This window comes from Labeo rohita, unplaced genomic scaffold, assembly GCF_022985175.1.
Source record: "Labeo rohita strain BAU-BD-2019 unplaced genomic scaffold, IGBB_LRoh.1.0 scaffold_610, whole genome shotgun sequence".
NCBI lineage: Eukaryota > Metazoa > Chordata > Actinopteri > Cypriniformes > Cyprinidae > Labeo > Labeo rohita.
Window position 1 is genome coordinate 16,163 of NW_026129536.1, and position 17,987 is coordinate 34,149.

The 17,987-nt window shown below is 42.1% G+C and overlaps 1 protein-coding gene across 1 annotated transcript in view; it reads right to left on the reverse strand.

Moving 5' to 3' along the window:
- Nucleotides 1–2,596: 2,596 nt before the first annotated feature.
- Nucleotides 2,597–17,987, reverse strand: part of cfap45 (cilia and flagella associated protein 45) — a 28,933-nt gene continuing 13,542 nt past the window's right edge. The window contains exons 5-12 of the mRNA XM_051104004.1: nucleotides 12,499–12,669; nucleotides 12,010–12,188; nucleotides 11,035–11,164; nucleotides 10,783–10,929; nucleotides 4,936–5,049; nucleotides 4,535–4,728; nucleotides 4,024–4,248; nucleotides 2,597–2,828 (exon numbers count right to left, since the gene is read on the reverse strand). Coding sequence (XP_050959961.1) covers nucleotides 2,753–2,828; nucleotides 4,024–4,248; nucleotides 4,535–4,728; nucleotides 4,936–5,049; nucleotides 10,783–10,929; nucleotides 11,035–11,164; nucleotides 12,010–12,188; nucleotides 12,499–12,669 — 1,236 coding nt within the window. The 3' untranslated portion in view covers nucleotides 2,597–2,752. The remainder of the gene's footprint in view (nucleotides 2,829–4,023; nucleotides 4,249–4,534; nucleotides 4,729–4,935; nucleotides 5,050–10,782; nucleotides 10,930–11,034; nucleotides 11,165–12,009; nucleotides 12,189–12,498; nucleotides 12,670–17,987) is intronic.

The following is a 17,987-nucleotide window of genomic DNA, read 5'->3' on the forward strand; positions in this document are numbered from 1 at the left end:
TTAATGCCACGGCGACTACCCCAGAGTCAAGTCAAGACACAGCTGGTGTCTCCACGAGTCAAGTCACGTTACGGCTGTTCCCCACGAGTCAAGCCAAGTCACACCTGTTCTTCACGAGTCAAGTCACGCTACAGCTGTTGTTCCTGAGTCAAGCCAGGTTGTTCCTGAGTCAAGTCATGTTACAGCTGTTGTTCTTGAGCCAAGCCATATTGTTCAGGAGTCAAGCCAGGTTACAGCAGATCCTCATGAGCCAAGCCATGCTGCTGCTGTTATTCCAGAGCCAAGTCAAACTTCAGCCGCTGCTCCAGAGTCAAGTCAGGCTACAGCTGTAGCCTCCAAGTCCAGTCCGGCCTCCAAGTCCAGTCACGTCAAGGCTGTCGTCCCCGCGTCAAGCAACGTCAAGGCTGTCGTCCCCGCGTCAAGCAACGTCAAGGCTGTCGTCCCCACGTCAAGCAACGTCAAGGCTGTCGTCCCCGCGTCAAGCAACGTCAAGGCTGTCGTCCCCGCGTCAAGCAACGTCAAGGCTGTCGTCCCCGCGTCAAGTAGAGTCACTAATAATCTTCACGAGCCGAGTCAGGTCATTGCTGATCTCCAAGAGTCAAGCCAGTTCACTATTGATCTTCACGAAGCAGGTCAGGTCACAGTTGGTCACCACGAACCAAGTCATATCCTGCCCGACGGCTCAGAGCCCCATCACGCCTCGTCTGACCGCTCAGAGTCAAGTCATGTCTCGTCTGATCGCCCAGAGCCTCTCCATGTTTCTTCAGACCTCCCAGTGCCTCGTCATGTCTCGTCTGACCTCCCGGAGCCGTGCCATGCCTCGTCAGATATCCCACGATCACGGCCTATCATGGTAACCAGTGTACTGGACCCACCACAACCTCCCGCTGCTGCTCTTCCTCTAATGGCGGTTGCCATCTGGTGTGTGTGGGCTGCACACTGTGCCCCTGAGATCACGTCTGTTCACAGATCAACCCCTGAGGCCACGTCTGTTCACCAGTCTGCTCCAGAGCTCCCGTCTGATCTCAAGCCTGCTCCAGAGTCCCTCTCTGATCTCAAGCCTGCTGCAGAGCTCTCGTCTGGTTTCCAGCCTGCTCCAGAACTCTCCTCTGATCTCAAGCCTGCTGCAGAGCTTTCGTCTGGTCTCCAGCCTGACCCAGAGCTCCCCGCTGATCACAAGCCTGCTTCAGAGGTCCCGTCGGGTCTCAAGTCTGCTCCCGAAGCCTTCCCCATCGGAGAAGCTGCGCCAAAGCCTCCAGAGGTGTCGGCGTCGGCCGTAGAACCTCTTATGGAGGGGGCGTTAAATGCTAAACTCTCTGCTTCTCCCTTTTTCCTGTCTGCATCCTCTGTCACTGTTCTCCCCAGGTCCCCGTCCAAGACGCAGCCTCCTGTTCCGCCCCGGAGGGCGGCTCCGCCTCCTGTTCTGCCCCGGAGGGCTGCTCCGCCTCCTGTTCCGCCCCGGAGGGCTGCGGTACCTCCTGTTCCGCCCCGGAGGGCTGCGGTACCTCCTGCTCCGCCTCCTGTTCCGCCCGGAGGGTTGCGGTACCTCCTGCTCCGCCTCCTGGTCCGCCCGGAGGGCTGCTGCGCCTTCTCCCCTACTCTGTCTGCCTCCTCTGTCCCTGCTTTCCCCAGGTCCCAGACCGTGACGCAGATTCCTGTTTCTCCCTGGAGGGCTGCTCCGCCCCCTGCTCTGCCTCCGGCTCCGCCCTGGAGGGCTCCTGCGCCTCCTGCTCCGCCCTGGAGGGCTCCTGCGCCTCCTGCTCCGCCCTGGAGGGCCCTCAAGCCCCTCCCTGGAAGGCTCCTGCTCCACCTCTGCCCTGGAGGGCTCTTGCTCCGCCTCCGGCCCCACCCTGGAGGGTACCTGCTCTGTCGGTCCTGCCTCAATCTCTGGGCTTCCCTCATGGACCTGGTCCTCCTGCCCTCGCCCTGTCTCCCTCCCATCCCACCGCTCCCCTGGACTGTTGTTTCTTTCGAGCGTCTGGAAGCCGCTCCTTGGGGGGGGGCTATGTCACGAACCTGGTCGGTGTCCCGTTGTCTACTCACCACCAGATGTCACTCTCGCTCCACCCACTCACTCTGACTGTCGCTTTGCATCTCGGACTGCATCTCCCATCCTCCACCGCTCTGATTGCGTCAGCCCCCGTGACCAATCAGGCATCCTATAAAACCCCGATCCTCCTCAGTTGCACTTCCTGGATTGTTGTTTCGTTGATTCTTTGTGTTGTTTATATTCCTGTTTCCCTAGTGTTTCCCAAGTTCCTGGTTTTTTGATCTCCTGCCTGGTTTTCTCGTTTACGTCTGTCTAGCCGCCTGCCTTGTGATTTATCGCTCGTCTTTGTCGGATTATTCTCTTGGATCGCCTGTTACATCCCTGTCTGCTCCTGTCTCTACCCTGCCTGTATGACCATGTCTCTGTCTCGTCCCAATAAAAGCTTGCTTATGGATCCGCTCGCCTCTCGTCAATCACTCCTCGTAACAGTATGGAATGTAGACTGATGTGGGGAAAAGTATTTTTTTGCAGTTTAACATAAGCCTGCAACATAGCAAAAGCCACAGACAAAGAAATCCACACATCCCATGATGAGTATTTGTTTTAACCTTTATTTGTTATGTCATTCCATGAGTGATGATGCAATCACTGCAATCAAAATTTTCTACAAATCCACTGGCGATAAAATAATATGTCAGGCCAAACAACACATGTATTTCTTCATTTGTTTATTTGGCGGATCTCTTCCATTTCTTCCGTTCTTCAGTGTAAAAGAGCTGGAAGGGCTTGAGCCTTCCGCTCCACTTCTTTGAGGTACTTGTCTGAGAGCCCAGCTGCCCTGCGGTCAAGAAAAATAAATATCTTAATAATTGTAAGACTGATGTGACCATTGCATGACAAAATATCTTCAGGTGCATGATTCAGCTAATATCTTGTAAATCTCTTTGTTTCTCTGTCAGATGGCATGAATGTCTTTGCAATTACATAAAAACCTCAAATGGCAAAAATATAGTGCAAACACACTTCCCTTCCTCTTTCTTTATAACAAGCAGATTTTGCCATCTGGAAACCATATAGATGACCACAGATTGAAATACTAAAAGTAATTGCTTCAGTTGTGAACACCTTAGAATTAGGCACATTACAATTGTTCTCACTTTGTTGCAAGTCCCTTACCAACAGCCCTGAATGCCACTTGATGTGACTTTTTGTAGCTAATATAATGAAATCTATGTCTTTTAAAGGGGTCATCAGATGCCCAGCTCTGCTCGCCCCGCCCCTCTCTTCTCTCTGTGGAAAGATGATCTTGTTTACTTTAGCCGCATTTAGCCACTAAACTTCCTAACTACCAAACGCTTATACTCACTTCTGCTGTAAGTGAAGCTGGATCATGAATGATTCGCGCAAACATAGACGGATATATGTAGATCAGGAGGCGCATTCCATTCACAAACAAATGTAATCTACTGCATCTTCAGCGGCTCAGATGTCGTAAATGACGACCACTATGTTCATTGTTACATCCAGCAACACAACACCTCAATCGCTCAATTGGAGATATTCTTGTCTAACTTACATCCCTGCTCTGGCATCAAAACAAGGACAGTTACTGGACTGTGACAGCTGGTCTAAGGTAAGAGCTCATGTCAATCAACTATCGTGGGAGCGGCCTCTGTCAGTATGATGCCACACCGACAGGCATCTGAGAACGGCTCGATTTGAAAAAGGGGATATTATTTTTACAGATTAATTAAAAACCGCTGCATGGATTTTTATCATTATAGGGTAGATTTGTACATACACTGCCAACACACATTAATCATTAGTTCAAACAACATGAAAAAGTGAACTTAGCATCCGATGACCCATTTAAATACGTAGTAAGCGTCTAAACACTTATTAAGCCACTGTGACTTCTCTCATGCATATAATCAATCATTATTTCTTTCATTAATTATTTACAAGTTATTTTCATGTTGTCTTTTATGTCATTTTCTACATATTTTTCTGTCTACTTTACTTTAAGGACATACTTGAGTTCCCTTAGCTTCTTTTCTTTAATCTCGTCCAGTCGGGCTCTGCGATTGCGCGCCTCCTCTTCCAGCCGCTCCCCTTCTTGGAACAGCTCTCTCCTCTGGGTAACAGCCTGCATCTCTCTTTCCCGTACCTGCTGCCTCACAGCCTCAGCATGCCTTTGGATTTTATGATGCCGTTCCTCCTCTTTTTCTCGTTCTTTCTCAATGAGCTCCTGCTGTGCCCTGGAAAAAGAGTATACAGTATACTATCTTCAATTTTATCTTTGTTAATTCTTCCCTCTTTCAGTTAACGTGATCCTTCACCCAAAAATTAAAGACTTTCTGTTAATGGTTTTAGACAACTTTGCTGAAAATTCTGATAGGATCTGGCATCAGTATATCTGACATGGAGGCATGATCTAACGCTACATAATTACATTACACATCTAATATCTGACAACTGTGTTCGTTTCTAAAATCCTGTGTATGCCATGCTAATAGTATGTGATACATGTGATGGTGTTTGTACCTCAGGACCCTCTCAAACTCTGCTCTCTCTCGTCCAGCTTCAATGGACAGCAAGTGCTCTTTATGAGTGACTTGCTCTGAACGAGCAGCCTTCAGCTTCTCTTCCACTTCCAGCTTTCTCAAAGTCTGCTCTTTCTCCTTTCTTCTCCATTCCCTTGCAGCCGCTTCTTGGTTCCTCCGTGCCCTGATCTCATCCTGACAGTTCAGAGAAAAACAAATTTATTTGAATCCAGAATGTAAAGGTGGTCAGCTGTCCATCTAACAATTGCGAAATTGAAACAAATAAGACTTATTAAACTGGTACTCTAAATGTATTATGCCGTATACATTTAGATACAAACAAAAGGTATACATCTCATTATATTCATTAGTATATTTATTAATGACGCTGTAAGATTTTACCTGCTCAGCTTTATGGTCTCTGTCCCTTTCTTGAAGAGCTCTCAGTCGCGCCACTTCCTTCTCTTTGTCTTTCTTGATGCGTATCTGCTCAGCTTCATATTCTGCCTCTCGTTCCTTAGAGTTCATCAAACAAATCTGGGATTAATATTGCTTTTCAATTTTCATGGGAAAACCAACTGCATCTGCTGATGTTGCCAGGCCCTTGAAGCTTTTACATTTATTTTGCATTTGATTTAATTTGATTAATCCAACATTGAATTCCTCTTTTGTTCTCAGTAAAGGAATCAGTAGATCAGAATATACAGTGGGTATGGAAAGTATTCATTTTAGGTCTCTCCAGAGATGCTCAGATGGTCAGGGCTCTGGCTGGGCCATTCAAGAACAGTCACAGAGTTGTTGTGAAGCCACTCCTTCGTTATTTTAGCTGTGTGCTTAGGGTCATTGTCTTGTTGGAAGGTAAACCTTCGGCCCAGTCTGAGGTCCTGAGCACTCTGGAGAAGGTTTTCGTCCAGGATATCCCTGTATTTGGCCGCATTCATCTTTCCCTCGATTGCAACCAGTCGTCCTGTCCCTGCAGCTGAAAAACACCCCCACAGCATGATGCTGCCACCATCATGCTTCACTGTTGGGACTGTATTGGACAGGTGATGAGCAGTGCCTGGTTTTCTCCACACATACCGCTTAGAATTAAGGCCAAAAAGTTCTATCTTGGTCTCATCAGACCAGAGAATCTTATTTCTCACCATCTTGGAGTCCTTCAGGTGTTTTTTTTAGCAAACTCCATGCAGGCTTTCATGTGTCTTGCACTGAAGAGAGGCTTCCGTCGGGCCACTCTGCCATAAACCCCCGACTGGTGGAGGGCTGCAGTGATGGTTGACTTTCTACAACTTTCTCCCATCTCCCGACTGCATCTCTGGAGCTCAGCCACAGTGATCTTTGGGTTCTTCTTTACCTCTCTCACCAAGGCTCTTCTCCCCCGATAGCTCAGTTTGGCCGGACAGCCAGCTCTAGGAAGGGTTCTGGTCGTCCCAAACGTCTTCCATTTAAGGATTATGGAGACCACTGTGCTCTTAGGAACCTTAAGTGCAGCAGAAATTTTTTTGTAACCTTGGCCAGATCTGTGCCTTGCCACAATTCTGTCTCTGAGCTCTTCAGGCAGTTCCTTTGACCTCATGATTCTCATTTGCTCTGACATGCACTGTGAGCTGTAAGGTCTTATATAGACAGGTGTGTGGCTTTCCTAATCAAGTCCAATCAGTATAATCAAACACAGCTGGACTCAAATAAAGGTGTAGAACCATCTCAAGGATGATCAGAAGAAATGGACAGCACCTGAGTTAAATATATGAGTGTCACAGCAAAGGGTCTGAATACTTAGGACCATGTGATATTTCAGTTTTTCTTTTTTAATAAATCTGCAAAAATGTCAACAATTCTGTTTTTCTGTCAATATGGGGTGCTGTGTGTACATTAATGTGGAAAAAAAAGAACTTAAATGATTTTAGCAAATGGCTGCAATATAACAAAGAGTGAAAATTTTAAGGGGGTCTGAATACTTTCCGTACCCACTGTATATTTCCCCCCCCCCTTGTGGTCCACTGGCCCATACTTAGACTGGCTCACCCAATTACAGCTGCTAGAATACTAATGGTTTGGGAAATGAAATAAAAATAACCAATCTGTTTATCTGTATTTATAATTATTATTGTGTGTTTAAACAAATACTTAAAAATGTATTTGATTTCACAACTGTAGCAGATCCAATTTGTTCTCGGGAGTCACTGGCAAACAACAGACTGAAAGTCATTTTAAAATAGAATTCTGACTTAAAAAAGAATGTTCAGATCTGATTTCAACACAGGATGTGAACGCACAGTCACATGCAGTGGGCCTCATTCAAGAAACTTGCATAAACATATGAGTAAATTCTGAGTAATTACCGCATAAAACAGACCTCCCCAAAAACTCTCCTCTGGATTCACAAATGCTTCATAAACATCTGATTTGATGGTTAAACATGTATGTTAATGAATTCCAAACATTTGTAAATTGTTCTTTTTTAAAACCAAAGGTGTAGCCGTTTGGAGGTCATTTTCACCCTTACATCTAATCTGGTTGAGTAAACAGTATATTTTGGTGTGCTGTCCTGGAATATAGCCCGAACCCAGAGAACTCCCTGAGGACTCTATTATCGTGTATTACTGGTATTATGCTGCTTTGGAGAACCTCTGCTGTCATTCAAAAACAAACTCCAGCATATTCAGTGCACAGGGATTACTGGCACTTGAAACAGGATTTATTTTTTATAAAAGGTCAACAGGATTAATCATGCAGATTCATTTTCACAGGCTTCTCTGCTCTTATTTAAAAGGTGCCAATAATTCTGATCACAACTATATCTAAAGAAGATGTCCAAAACCTCCAGCAGAAAAAAACTGGAGCACAACATTAAAAATACAGCAGTATATTTAGTTTTACACATGGGGTACTTTTTTATCACTGTGTGCACCAAACCCATCTTGAGTGTTTGCTGACAAAAAACATATTTTGTCTTTCATCTGACTTTAGAATTTACTCCAATTTTTAAGTCCTAATTTACAGATACTGAAGCTAAGAACAGAGTGTTTTTTTTTCTTTGAAACTCCTTTTCCTCAAAACCTTTTTAGTGTTAAAACCCTAGCATTCCTGTAAATCTAAATGTGAGGTGTACTGTGGGTACAGTGGGTACAGTGCAACGCTAACAGGTTAGCTATTTTCTTACAGCCACTTTCTATTTTGTGAAGCTCAACAACCTTTTGTTGCACATCACAACTATTTTCTTTGGTTTTACTCATTCCCTTACAGAAAAATCACATGAACTTGCATGTTAAAATCATGTAAAATATGTGAAACACATGAGAAACATGCTTTGGAGAATTTTCATGGTGTAAATGTGTAAAACCCATGTTCACGTTACCACAGTGAACATTCATCATGGGTTGCTGATGCTGCACCTAAAGCATGTAATGACTTTTGGTTCTTCCCCCAGCTCTGTGCTCTCTGAGGTTCTTCCATCTAGCATTTCTACGTTTTTCTAGTTTTGCAACAATTACCATTGATGACATCTCAACATTAGTGTTGACAAGAACTTCTTGACCCTGTCCCAACTACTCTTCTTAAAGGGTGTCTGTTAACAATCAGTCCCCTCATATTAAATATTCTTAAAATCAGTCACGTTTAGCAAAAGGGGAAACCAAAAGATAAAAATGGGCACAGTTTAGTACTGTGCAGTTTGTCCCTAAAGCATGTTTTATTTGCTGTTTTTTTTTTTTTTCAGTTTCGAAATCAGTCACGTTTAGCAAAGGGGGAAGGGGGGCACAGTAACTTGTAATTTTGCGGCTGAATAACATGAGCAAAAATCAGCAGCCTACAGAACACAAGGCCTATGAGGAACTTCAAAATAAAACATGAAATTTCAAACATTAAATTGTTAAAGACAAATAAACAGTCAATAATAAAATAGGAAAAAACAGATAAATTAGCAATAGCATAAATAAATACAACTGAACAAATTGCAGGTACAGATTTGTAAATCAAAAGTTGAAAAATACTGCATAGTTTTCTTTTCATAAATAAAATATAGATTAATCATTAAAGTTATGAAAGATATTTAGTCAAGATCAGTGAATTATTTTTTTGTTCTTGGGTTAACATGACAGGCAGCACATTTATTTCGGCTGTGGTCTCTTTAACATCGAACGCAAGCAGATCTAAAAATACTGTATATATGCGTTTTCTTTCTCATCTGTTTACTTTCACTTTTGACAAAAAACGGCTGTGTTTATGATGATATACTGACGTATTTTTGTGCATATTGTGCACTAAATGTCAAAGAGAAGTCAGATCTGGCCCGGAACAACCTTTTCTGCAGTGGAAATGCATGTAACGGTTAGAGAACGCTGTTCACTGTGCTCGTGCTTCATATGTGTGTGCTGCACACAAGCGGTGCACACAATCTTTCCCCTCCTGCACTTAAATTGTTTGATTTAAAACTTTAAAATCACAATAAAATGTGAACGCAGGAATCGAATACCCGGTTCTTGGAAATTTGGAACTGGTTCTAAAATGGAACCGGTTCTCAATACCCATCCCTAGTGAGTAGTAGGGATGTCACAATAATCAATATAATATCGAACCGTTCGGTACGTCATCCACTGTTCAATACGTGCTTGTGAATTGCAGTTTTTCGGTTTTACATTTAAATAATGTATTATTTCTCTCGAAATTTGCTGTGTGTGTGCGTGCGTGATTTCACGTGCTAAGATGAGAAAACCGTTTATATTTGAAAAAGCAACACTTGCAGAGCATTTTCCCTTCTAATGAAATGCAATGATAAGCCTTTCTAAACTTGTTGTCCAACAAAAGAGAACATTTTAACTTATTTTTACTTCACAGTACAGTGTTTCCCCTAGGATTCCATGTTTGGGGGGGTGGATTGGGGGGATTACCAATGGTACGGTATGGTATTTTTTGCGATACATTACTCTCTTTATCATCTATATAGATTGTAAAAAGGGTGTTGGCTAGCACATGCGACGGGGTGCGGAGGGCAAAGCATCAACTTATGTTGTCTTCATACGAGTCTCTGCCCGCCTCCCAATAGAAAAAATGATTTGCAGGACTCCCGTAAAATAGAATTATCTAAACACAAAACCTCTAAAATGAATTGCTATTCATTTATTGCACAAAAGCTTTACTTTTAGTAAAAATAACAGTGAATGTTGATGCTTTAATAACACACATTTTATCGGGAGCTTTATGCTGGGATGTTGGCAACACACAGACTTAATATTTTGGAATTGATTGGAATTCTTAATTATTGTCCTAATGATGGAAATTGGGATTTTCAATCCCTTAGCTCTTTTCTTACAGCCATTTTCTATTTTGTGAAGCTCAACAATCTTGTTCTGCACATCAGAACTATATTATTTGGTTTTATTCCATGTGATGGATGATTAAGGGAATCTGGAATTGTGCTCCTCATATTGATAATCCTGTGAAACAGGAAGTCATGGCTGGACAATATCATACTCCTAGTCATTCTAGTGTGCTAAATAAATGCAAATATGAATGGGAATATACTTCAGAGATATTTTACTCATTATAATTTCTAAGGGTGCCAATAATTGTGCCCAACATGCATATGAGAAAAACATTTATTTCATAATGTAAGTTTCCCCCCACTTTTAATTGTTTTACTTCAATGAAAGGCTAGCATTTTGTGAATGTTTTGAATGTAAGATCATAAAGATAAACAAAGCAGATTTATTTTTATAGTCATCTTTGCTCATATTTACCAAGGGTGCCAATATTAGTGGATGGCACTGTAGATGCAAAAAAAACCCCCAAAAAGTTATGTTTTGAGTTAGGCTGTGTGTCCACCAAAGCATTTTCCCCCGCAGCTAGCATATTTTTTCAATTGTTCTCAATGTGAGCATTGAGCGTCTCAAAAAGTTATGGAATGCTCTTCCTTTGAATGTTCGAAGTGCTCTAAGCACTTTTAAGAAACCCACCTCTTTAAAATCGCTTATCATGATTAAGCTGTTGGTTAGGGATTTGATTTGATTTATGTTGTTGTTTTATATTGCATCATATATTGTATTTTGTCTTTTACTTAATTTTTTACTCTGTTGTAGCACTTTGGGTGTGAGAAATGTATTATTATTATAATTATGTCGTGTGTTTTGTAAAGAAATTGATTTAAAAAGAAAAGAGTCTGCATCTGATTTCAAAGTCTTAGTTTAAGAATACAGTGGTGGGTGATGAAAGAAGATAGAAAAAAAAGAAGCCATCAAAGACTTTGCTTACCATTTTTTTACGTGCATACTCTACATCTCGCAGATCTGCTAATCTCTCTTCTTCATTTTTTTGCTCTTTAGCCAGCAGATTTTCTTCATTTATCTTCTTAATCTCTTGAAGCAAACTTCTTTGCTCCTCCTTCTTCCTTTCAATGGCCTGTGATGATACCACACACAAAGATGAACTTACACACATTTATCTATGTGAGTTTAAAAAAAACTCTTCATAATTTGAACTGATCTAGAGATTCATTGCATGTACCTTGAGCTCCTCCATCTGCATCCTCTCCATGTTTTCCAACAACTGCTGACCCTCCTGCTCCTTCAACTCATCCTGTAGCATCTTCTCCTCCAGACGCATCTGGATCTGGTCCAGGATGCACAGCTTCCCACTTTAATAAAACACACCCATTAAACAAAGTGCACTGGATTTAGAGCACAGGTCTTCAACCCTGCTCCTGGGGAGCCACGGTCCTGAAAAGTTTCTTTCCAACCTACTGCAACACCCTTGGCCTGTGACTTTCCAAGTGATCTTGAAGACCTCAATCAGCTGGTTCAGGTGTGTTTGATTAGGGATGGAGCAAAACTCTGCAAGAAAGTGGGTCCTTGGGAGCAGGTTTGAAGACATGTGATTTAGAGTATATAGAATACAGAGGGAGAACATCCTTAGGCCCCGATCACACTGAACAAGTTTTTTCAGGTCTGAAAACGCAAGGCGCACCGCACTGCTTTTTTTGGTGACTTTTAAAAAAAGAGCAGTGTGTTGCCTTTTTTTATGTTGCTAGGCAACCATCAAAACAGCCTTCCTGTCAGTCTAATCAAAGGATTATAGCGTGAGCGCACTAAAATCTTTGGTTTTTAGTTGTTAAGTAAACTGTCATATCAGCAAAAACCTTAAAAGATGCAGCTCCAGGTAACCTGCGATAGACACCAAAAGTTTCTCCTCCATCACTGCAGTCTCCGGACTTTTTAAGCAACGGTAAAACTTTCGTCACCACAACAGAAGGCCCGCCTCTCCATTCATTCGTTTGGACAATTAAAAAAAATGTGATGACGTTGGGTGCTTTTCTGCTCAGAGTTGCTTTTTTTTCAACTTCAGGCGCTCAGAGCACTCCGGCAAAAATGTGAGGCGCCCGGGGCACATAAACAGTACGCATAACGCTCACTGCCGATAGAAAACAATTAAAAAAAGGCGGCTCTTGCTGCAAAAACGCGTTCTGTCTGATCAGGGCCTTACTTAATCCTTTGCTGCTTTCTCAGCTGTTCAATTTGTTCCTGGGTTTCTAAGGCCCGGCGACGCTCCACCTCCATCATGGCATCCAATCTCTTCTCTTCCTCCAGCCACTCTGTACGGGTCAGTTTCTTCTCCTGAATCTGCGCATCCCGGACTACATGGCACTGCACTTCCTGAATTAACTGCAGGAGTACACAGGCAAAATTTGCATGTAGGCAACAACCAGTGGGTCATGTACGGCATCTCATTTTGGCTGCGTCCTCCAAAGGTCGCATTTTGACGCATTGACACAATGCATTGTCTCATTTAAAAAATTAACCATAATAAATTTGACTTTTATTCCTGGTGAGGTGTAAAATACTGTAATTTCGGTCTTTCTTTGTGATCTAATGGTTACTTTTCTTAAATGAGAAACAAATGCAACCTCTGGAGGATGCAGCCTCCAAAATGAGATGCAGCTATAATTTGGCTTTTAATTATGGTCTTGTCTACCTCATTAAGCTTCTTGACTTCATCCTCCTCTTCCATTCTCAGGGTGTTGGCCCGTTCCAACAGGTACTGAGCCCGGTCCCTCGCCTCTGCCTCGAGTTCACTGAGGTTCTGGTTCTTCTGTCGAGACAGGTCCGCCTGACGCATCTGTGCTTTTCTCTGCTCTGCAGCATCCTGACACAATAATAACAACTAGATTTAGCCCACATAAATCCTCATGAAGAAAATAGTGCTTGGAAGACAGTCAAAGCACAATGACGGGGCCATACACAAAGAACACAATTATGCACTGATGTGGGCAGTGGAAGGATCCCAAGATGTGTTTTTTAAAAAACAAAGTTTTTTCAACTTAAGCAGCACGTTTTTAGAATGCTGTGGTATGCTTGAGATGGAAAGAAGCAAAACGCGTTTACATTACAGTGGAAAAACAGTGCAGTGTTTCCCCTAGGACTCCAGGTTTTATGGAGGGTGGGGGGAGGGGGTTACCAACAGTACGGTACTTTTTCGGTGCATTACTCTCTGTGTCTCTGAACATTTATTTTAGTGAAAAAATAAGTCGAAAAATCTCAATTTAAATATTTTCAACAATAGGGCACTACAATCTTTTTCTTTTTTTTCCAGAAATTCTTGTGTGTTTTAATTTTTCTGATAATCAAATACAGGCATTAAATATTTATTTATTTATAATAAAAATTAAACCTTTTTATTTGTTGCCAAACCAGAGTTTTTCTGTTATTATTATAATTTCTGCATTTAATTGTTTAATTAAATTTGCCAGAAATAGGAATATTTAAACACCTACATTTTACTGTACAAAAATAATACAAGACTAATACACTTCTATTACATGTTAAACCGTACTTTTATTTTTACAGGTTGCCGGTTAGTTTTTGTGTGTATACACTACGGTATGATGCTAATTTTCTCAAATGAAACGGTAAAAATCTACATTTAGTGACTCACACAGCAGTTCTGGAGATTAAGTTCTTGCGTTTGTCGTCATATAATGAGACGCATTTTACACACGCATTTTTACAGACACTAGTCCATATCGTGATTCAAAATTAAGTGAGAGTTCTACTTTTGAACATTTCAGGAAAAAGTATCCTTTTCATTACACATAATATATTTTTCATCTACAGTCATGGCCAAAAATATTGGAACCCTTGCAATTCTGTCAGAAAATGCAACACTTCTCTCAGAAAATTGTTCCAATTGCAGATGTTTTGGTATTCACATGCTTATTGTTTTTGTTTGCACTGCAACAACACAAAAAAAAAAGGAAAAAAAAAAAAGAAAAGTCAAACTTGATCAAATTTCACTTGTAACTTAAAAATGGACTGGACAAAATTATTGCCGCCTTGTCAAAATTCTTGTCAAAATTAAATCTGGAGACTTAATTTTAGAGAGTTGCGGTTGCACGCTTAGAGTTTGAGCTCCGTCGAGTTAATTTCTTATTGTCTGTTTTTCAATTCAAAATCAATTTTATACACAATCATTCTTGTTTCTTATAACGTGTGAATATACCCCCTATTGTATTCTACAACTAAAACATCCGGATTGCTTTGTTATCACTAGTTTTGTTTTGATTTCCGGAGTCGCTAGCTTATAGCCCGTTAGCAGCACCAGCGTGGTTGCCGCTAATCCTGCTTGCATTGTTTACACACTGCTTACACACATTTCCATTGTTTACTCACTGTTACTTGCTTTAATGGCGAATTTGTGTCCACCTTTGAGTGCAGGTGAGGACACGTTCGAGCTGCACTCGTTGCAGCTCGAGCTGGAGGCCGTGGAGAAGCAGATCCAGGAGCTGTTGGTGCGGCAGACGGAGCTGAGAGAGCGGAGGGCCGCTCTGGAGTCCTCCCGGGTGAGTATACAGCGTGATACTAACACTCTGACCACCTCTACTCCGTGTGCTTCTCTGCACAGCTCCCGTGCACCCTGGACGCGATCTTCCCAGATGTCCTTCACTCCGGCGCCGGGACACCACGGACCCTGGGTGCAGCAGCAGCGGAAGACGCGAGCCAGGCCCCGGCCGAGGACCTCGCCCCCTCCGCCGCCTCCGGTCTTCGAGATCTCCACCCGGAACCGCTTCGCTCCCCTCCGCGAGACGGAACGCGACGCTGTGATCGTCGGAGACTCCATTGTCCGGTACGTACGTGCTACTTTAGCTAAAGGTAAAGTCCACACCCACTGTTTTCCTGGTGCTCGCGTTCTCGATGTTTCTGCGCAGATACCCGCGATCCTGAAGGACGGCGAGAGCGTCGGCGCGATCGTCCTGCACGCGGGGTGAACGACACCAGGCTGCGGCAGACGGAGGTTCTGAAGAGGGACTTCAGCAGCCTGATCGAGACGGTTCGCAGCACGTCGCCCACGACGAGGATCATCGTGTCAGGACCCCTTCCCACGTATCGACGTGGGCACGAAAGGTTCAGTAGACTTCTTGCTCTAAATGAATGGTTATTGACATGGTGTAAAGAACAGAAACTGCTCTTTGTTAATAATTGGAATCTTTTCTGGGAGCGTCCTAGGCTTTTCCGTGCTGATGGCCTGCACCCCAGCAGAGTCGGAGCGGAGCTGCTGTCGGACAACATCTCCAGGACGCTACGCTCCATTTGACTAGTGAGTACATTCTTATATGATTGCTACGATGGCTTTTGTTCTGAACGCTTAAATGATAGTAGTTGCACTGTCCAATCTATAAAGACTGTGTCTGTTCCTCGAATAGTGAGGTCAAAACGTAAATTTAATGTAGGATCTAGAAAAATCTGATCGTAATTAAACCAGAAAAAAGCAAAATACACGAACAGAAACCATTTTTAAAGCTTGGGCTCCTAAACATTAGATCACTTGCACCCAAAGCAGTTATTGTGAATGAAATGATCACAGATAATAGTTTTGATGTACTCTGCTTAACTGAAACCTGGCTAAAACCTAATGATTATATTAGTCTAAATGAGTCTACTCCACTAAACTACTACTATAAGCATGAGCCCCGTCAGAGTGGTCGTGGTGGTGGTGTTGCAACAATATATAGTGATATTTTCAATGTTACTCAGAAAACAGGATACAGGTTTAATTCATTTGAAATACTTTTGCTTAATGTTACTCTGCCAGATATGCAAAAGAAATCTCTCCTATCTCTTGTTTTAGCTACTGTGTATAGACCGCCAGGGCCATATACAGATTTCCTAAAAGAATTTGCAGAATTCCTTTCGGAACTATTGGTTAATTTTGATAAAGTGCTAATTGTCGGAGATTTTAACATTCACGTTGATAATACAAATGATGCGTTAGGACTTGCGTTTACTGACCTAATAAACTCTTTTGGAGTTAAGCAAAATGTCACTGGGCCCACTCATCGTTTTAATCATACGCTAGATTTAATTATATCGCATGGAATTGATCTTACTGATATAGATATCGTACCTCAAAGTGATGATGTTTCTGACCATTTCCTTGTATCGTGCATGCTGCGTATCACTGATATTAACTGTAGGGCTCCGCGTTATCGTCTTGGCAGAACTATTGTTCCAGCCACCAAAGATAGATTCACAAATAACCTGCCTGATTTATCTCAACTGCTCTGTGTACCCCTTAATACACAGGATCTAGACAAAATGACTAGCAATATGGGCACCATCTTCTCCGATACGTTAGAAGCTGTTGCCCCCATCAAATTGAAAAAAGTTAGAGAAAAACGTATTGCACCATGGTACAATAGTAATACCCAATCCCTCAAAAAAGAAACTCGCAATCTTGAGCGCAAATGGAGAAAAACTAACTTGGAAGTTTTTAGAATTGCATGGAAAAACTGTATGTCCAGATACAGACAGGCTTTAAAAGCTGCTAGGGCTGAGCATTTCCGCGAACTCATAGAAAATAACCAAAACAATCCAAGGTTTTTATTTAGCACAGTGGCTAGATTAACAAATAACCAGACACCACCTGAGCTAAATATTCCTTTACAGTTTAATAGCAATGACTTTATGAATTTCTTCACTGATAAAATAGATAACATCAGAAATACAATAACCAATGTAGATTATACTGCATCTAATATGTCAACTTCTTTCGTCGCACCCAAAGAAAAACTGCAGTACTTTACCGCTATAGGACAGGAAGAGTTAAATAAACTCATCACTGTGTCTAAACCAACAACATGCCTATTAGATCCCGTACCCACTAAATTACTAAAAGAATTGTTACCTGTGGCAGAAGAACCGCTTCTCAATATTATCAACTCATCGTTATCTTTAGGTCACGTCCCTAAACCATTCAAGCTGGCGGTTATTAAGCCTCTTATTAAGAAACCACAGCTAGACCCTAGTGAACTGGCAAATTATAGACCCATTTCTAATCTTCCATTTATGTCTAAAATTTTAGAGAAAGTTATATGTGCTCAACTGTGCTCATTCTTGCAAAAAAATAATATCTATGAAGAATTTCAGTCAGGCTTCAGGCCCCATCACAGCACAGAAACTGCACTTGTTAAAATCACTAATGACTTGCTTCTTGCGTCAGACCAAGGCTGCATCTCACTGCTAGTTTTACTTGATCTTAGTGCTGCGTTTGACACTATAGATCATGACATACTAATAGATCGACTACAAAATTATGCAGGTATCCAAGGGCAGGCTTTAAAATGGTTTAGATCCTACCTGTCTGATCGCTACCACTTTGTTTATTTAAATGGGGAGTCATCTCAGTTATCACCAGTAAAGTATGGAGTGCCACAAGGATCTGTTCTAGGTCCTCTACTATTTTCAATATACATGCTGCCCCTTGGTAATATTATTAGAAAACACGGGATTAGTTTCCATTGTTATGCTGATGATACTCAACTATATATCTCAACAAGACCAGATGAAACTTCTGAATTATCAAAGTTAACAGAGTGCGTTAAAAATGTAAAAGATTGGATGACCAACAATTTTCTGCTATTAAATTCAGATAAGACAGAGATATTACTTATTGGACCTAAAAACAATACACAGAATCTTTTGACTTACAATTTACAACTAGACGGATGTACTGTTACTGTTACTTCCACTACAGTCAAAAGCCTGGGTGTTATATTAGACAGCAACTTGTCTTTTGAAAATCATATTTCTCATGTTACAAAAACAGCATTCTTCCATCTTAGAAACATTGCCAAGCTGCGAAACATGTTACCTGTTTCTGATGCAGAAAAGCTAGTTCACGCATTCATGACCTCTAGACTGGACTATTGTAATGCACTATTAGGTGGTTGTCCTGCATCTTCAATAAACAAGCTACAGATAGTCCAAAATGCAGCTGCTAGAGTCCTTACCAGGTCAAGAAAATATGATCATATTACCCCAATTTTAAAGTCTCTGCACTGGCTGCCTATTAGGTTCCGCATCAGCTACAAAATAGCACTTCTTACCTATAAGGCACTTAACGGTTTAGCTCCTGCGTACCTAACTAGTCTTCTACCACGCTACAATCCATCACGCTCCCTAAGGTCA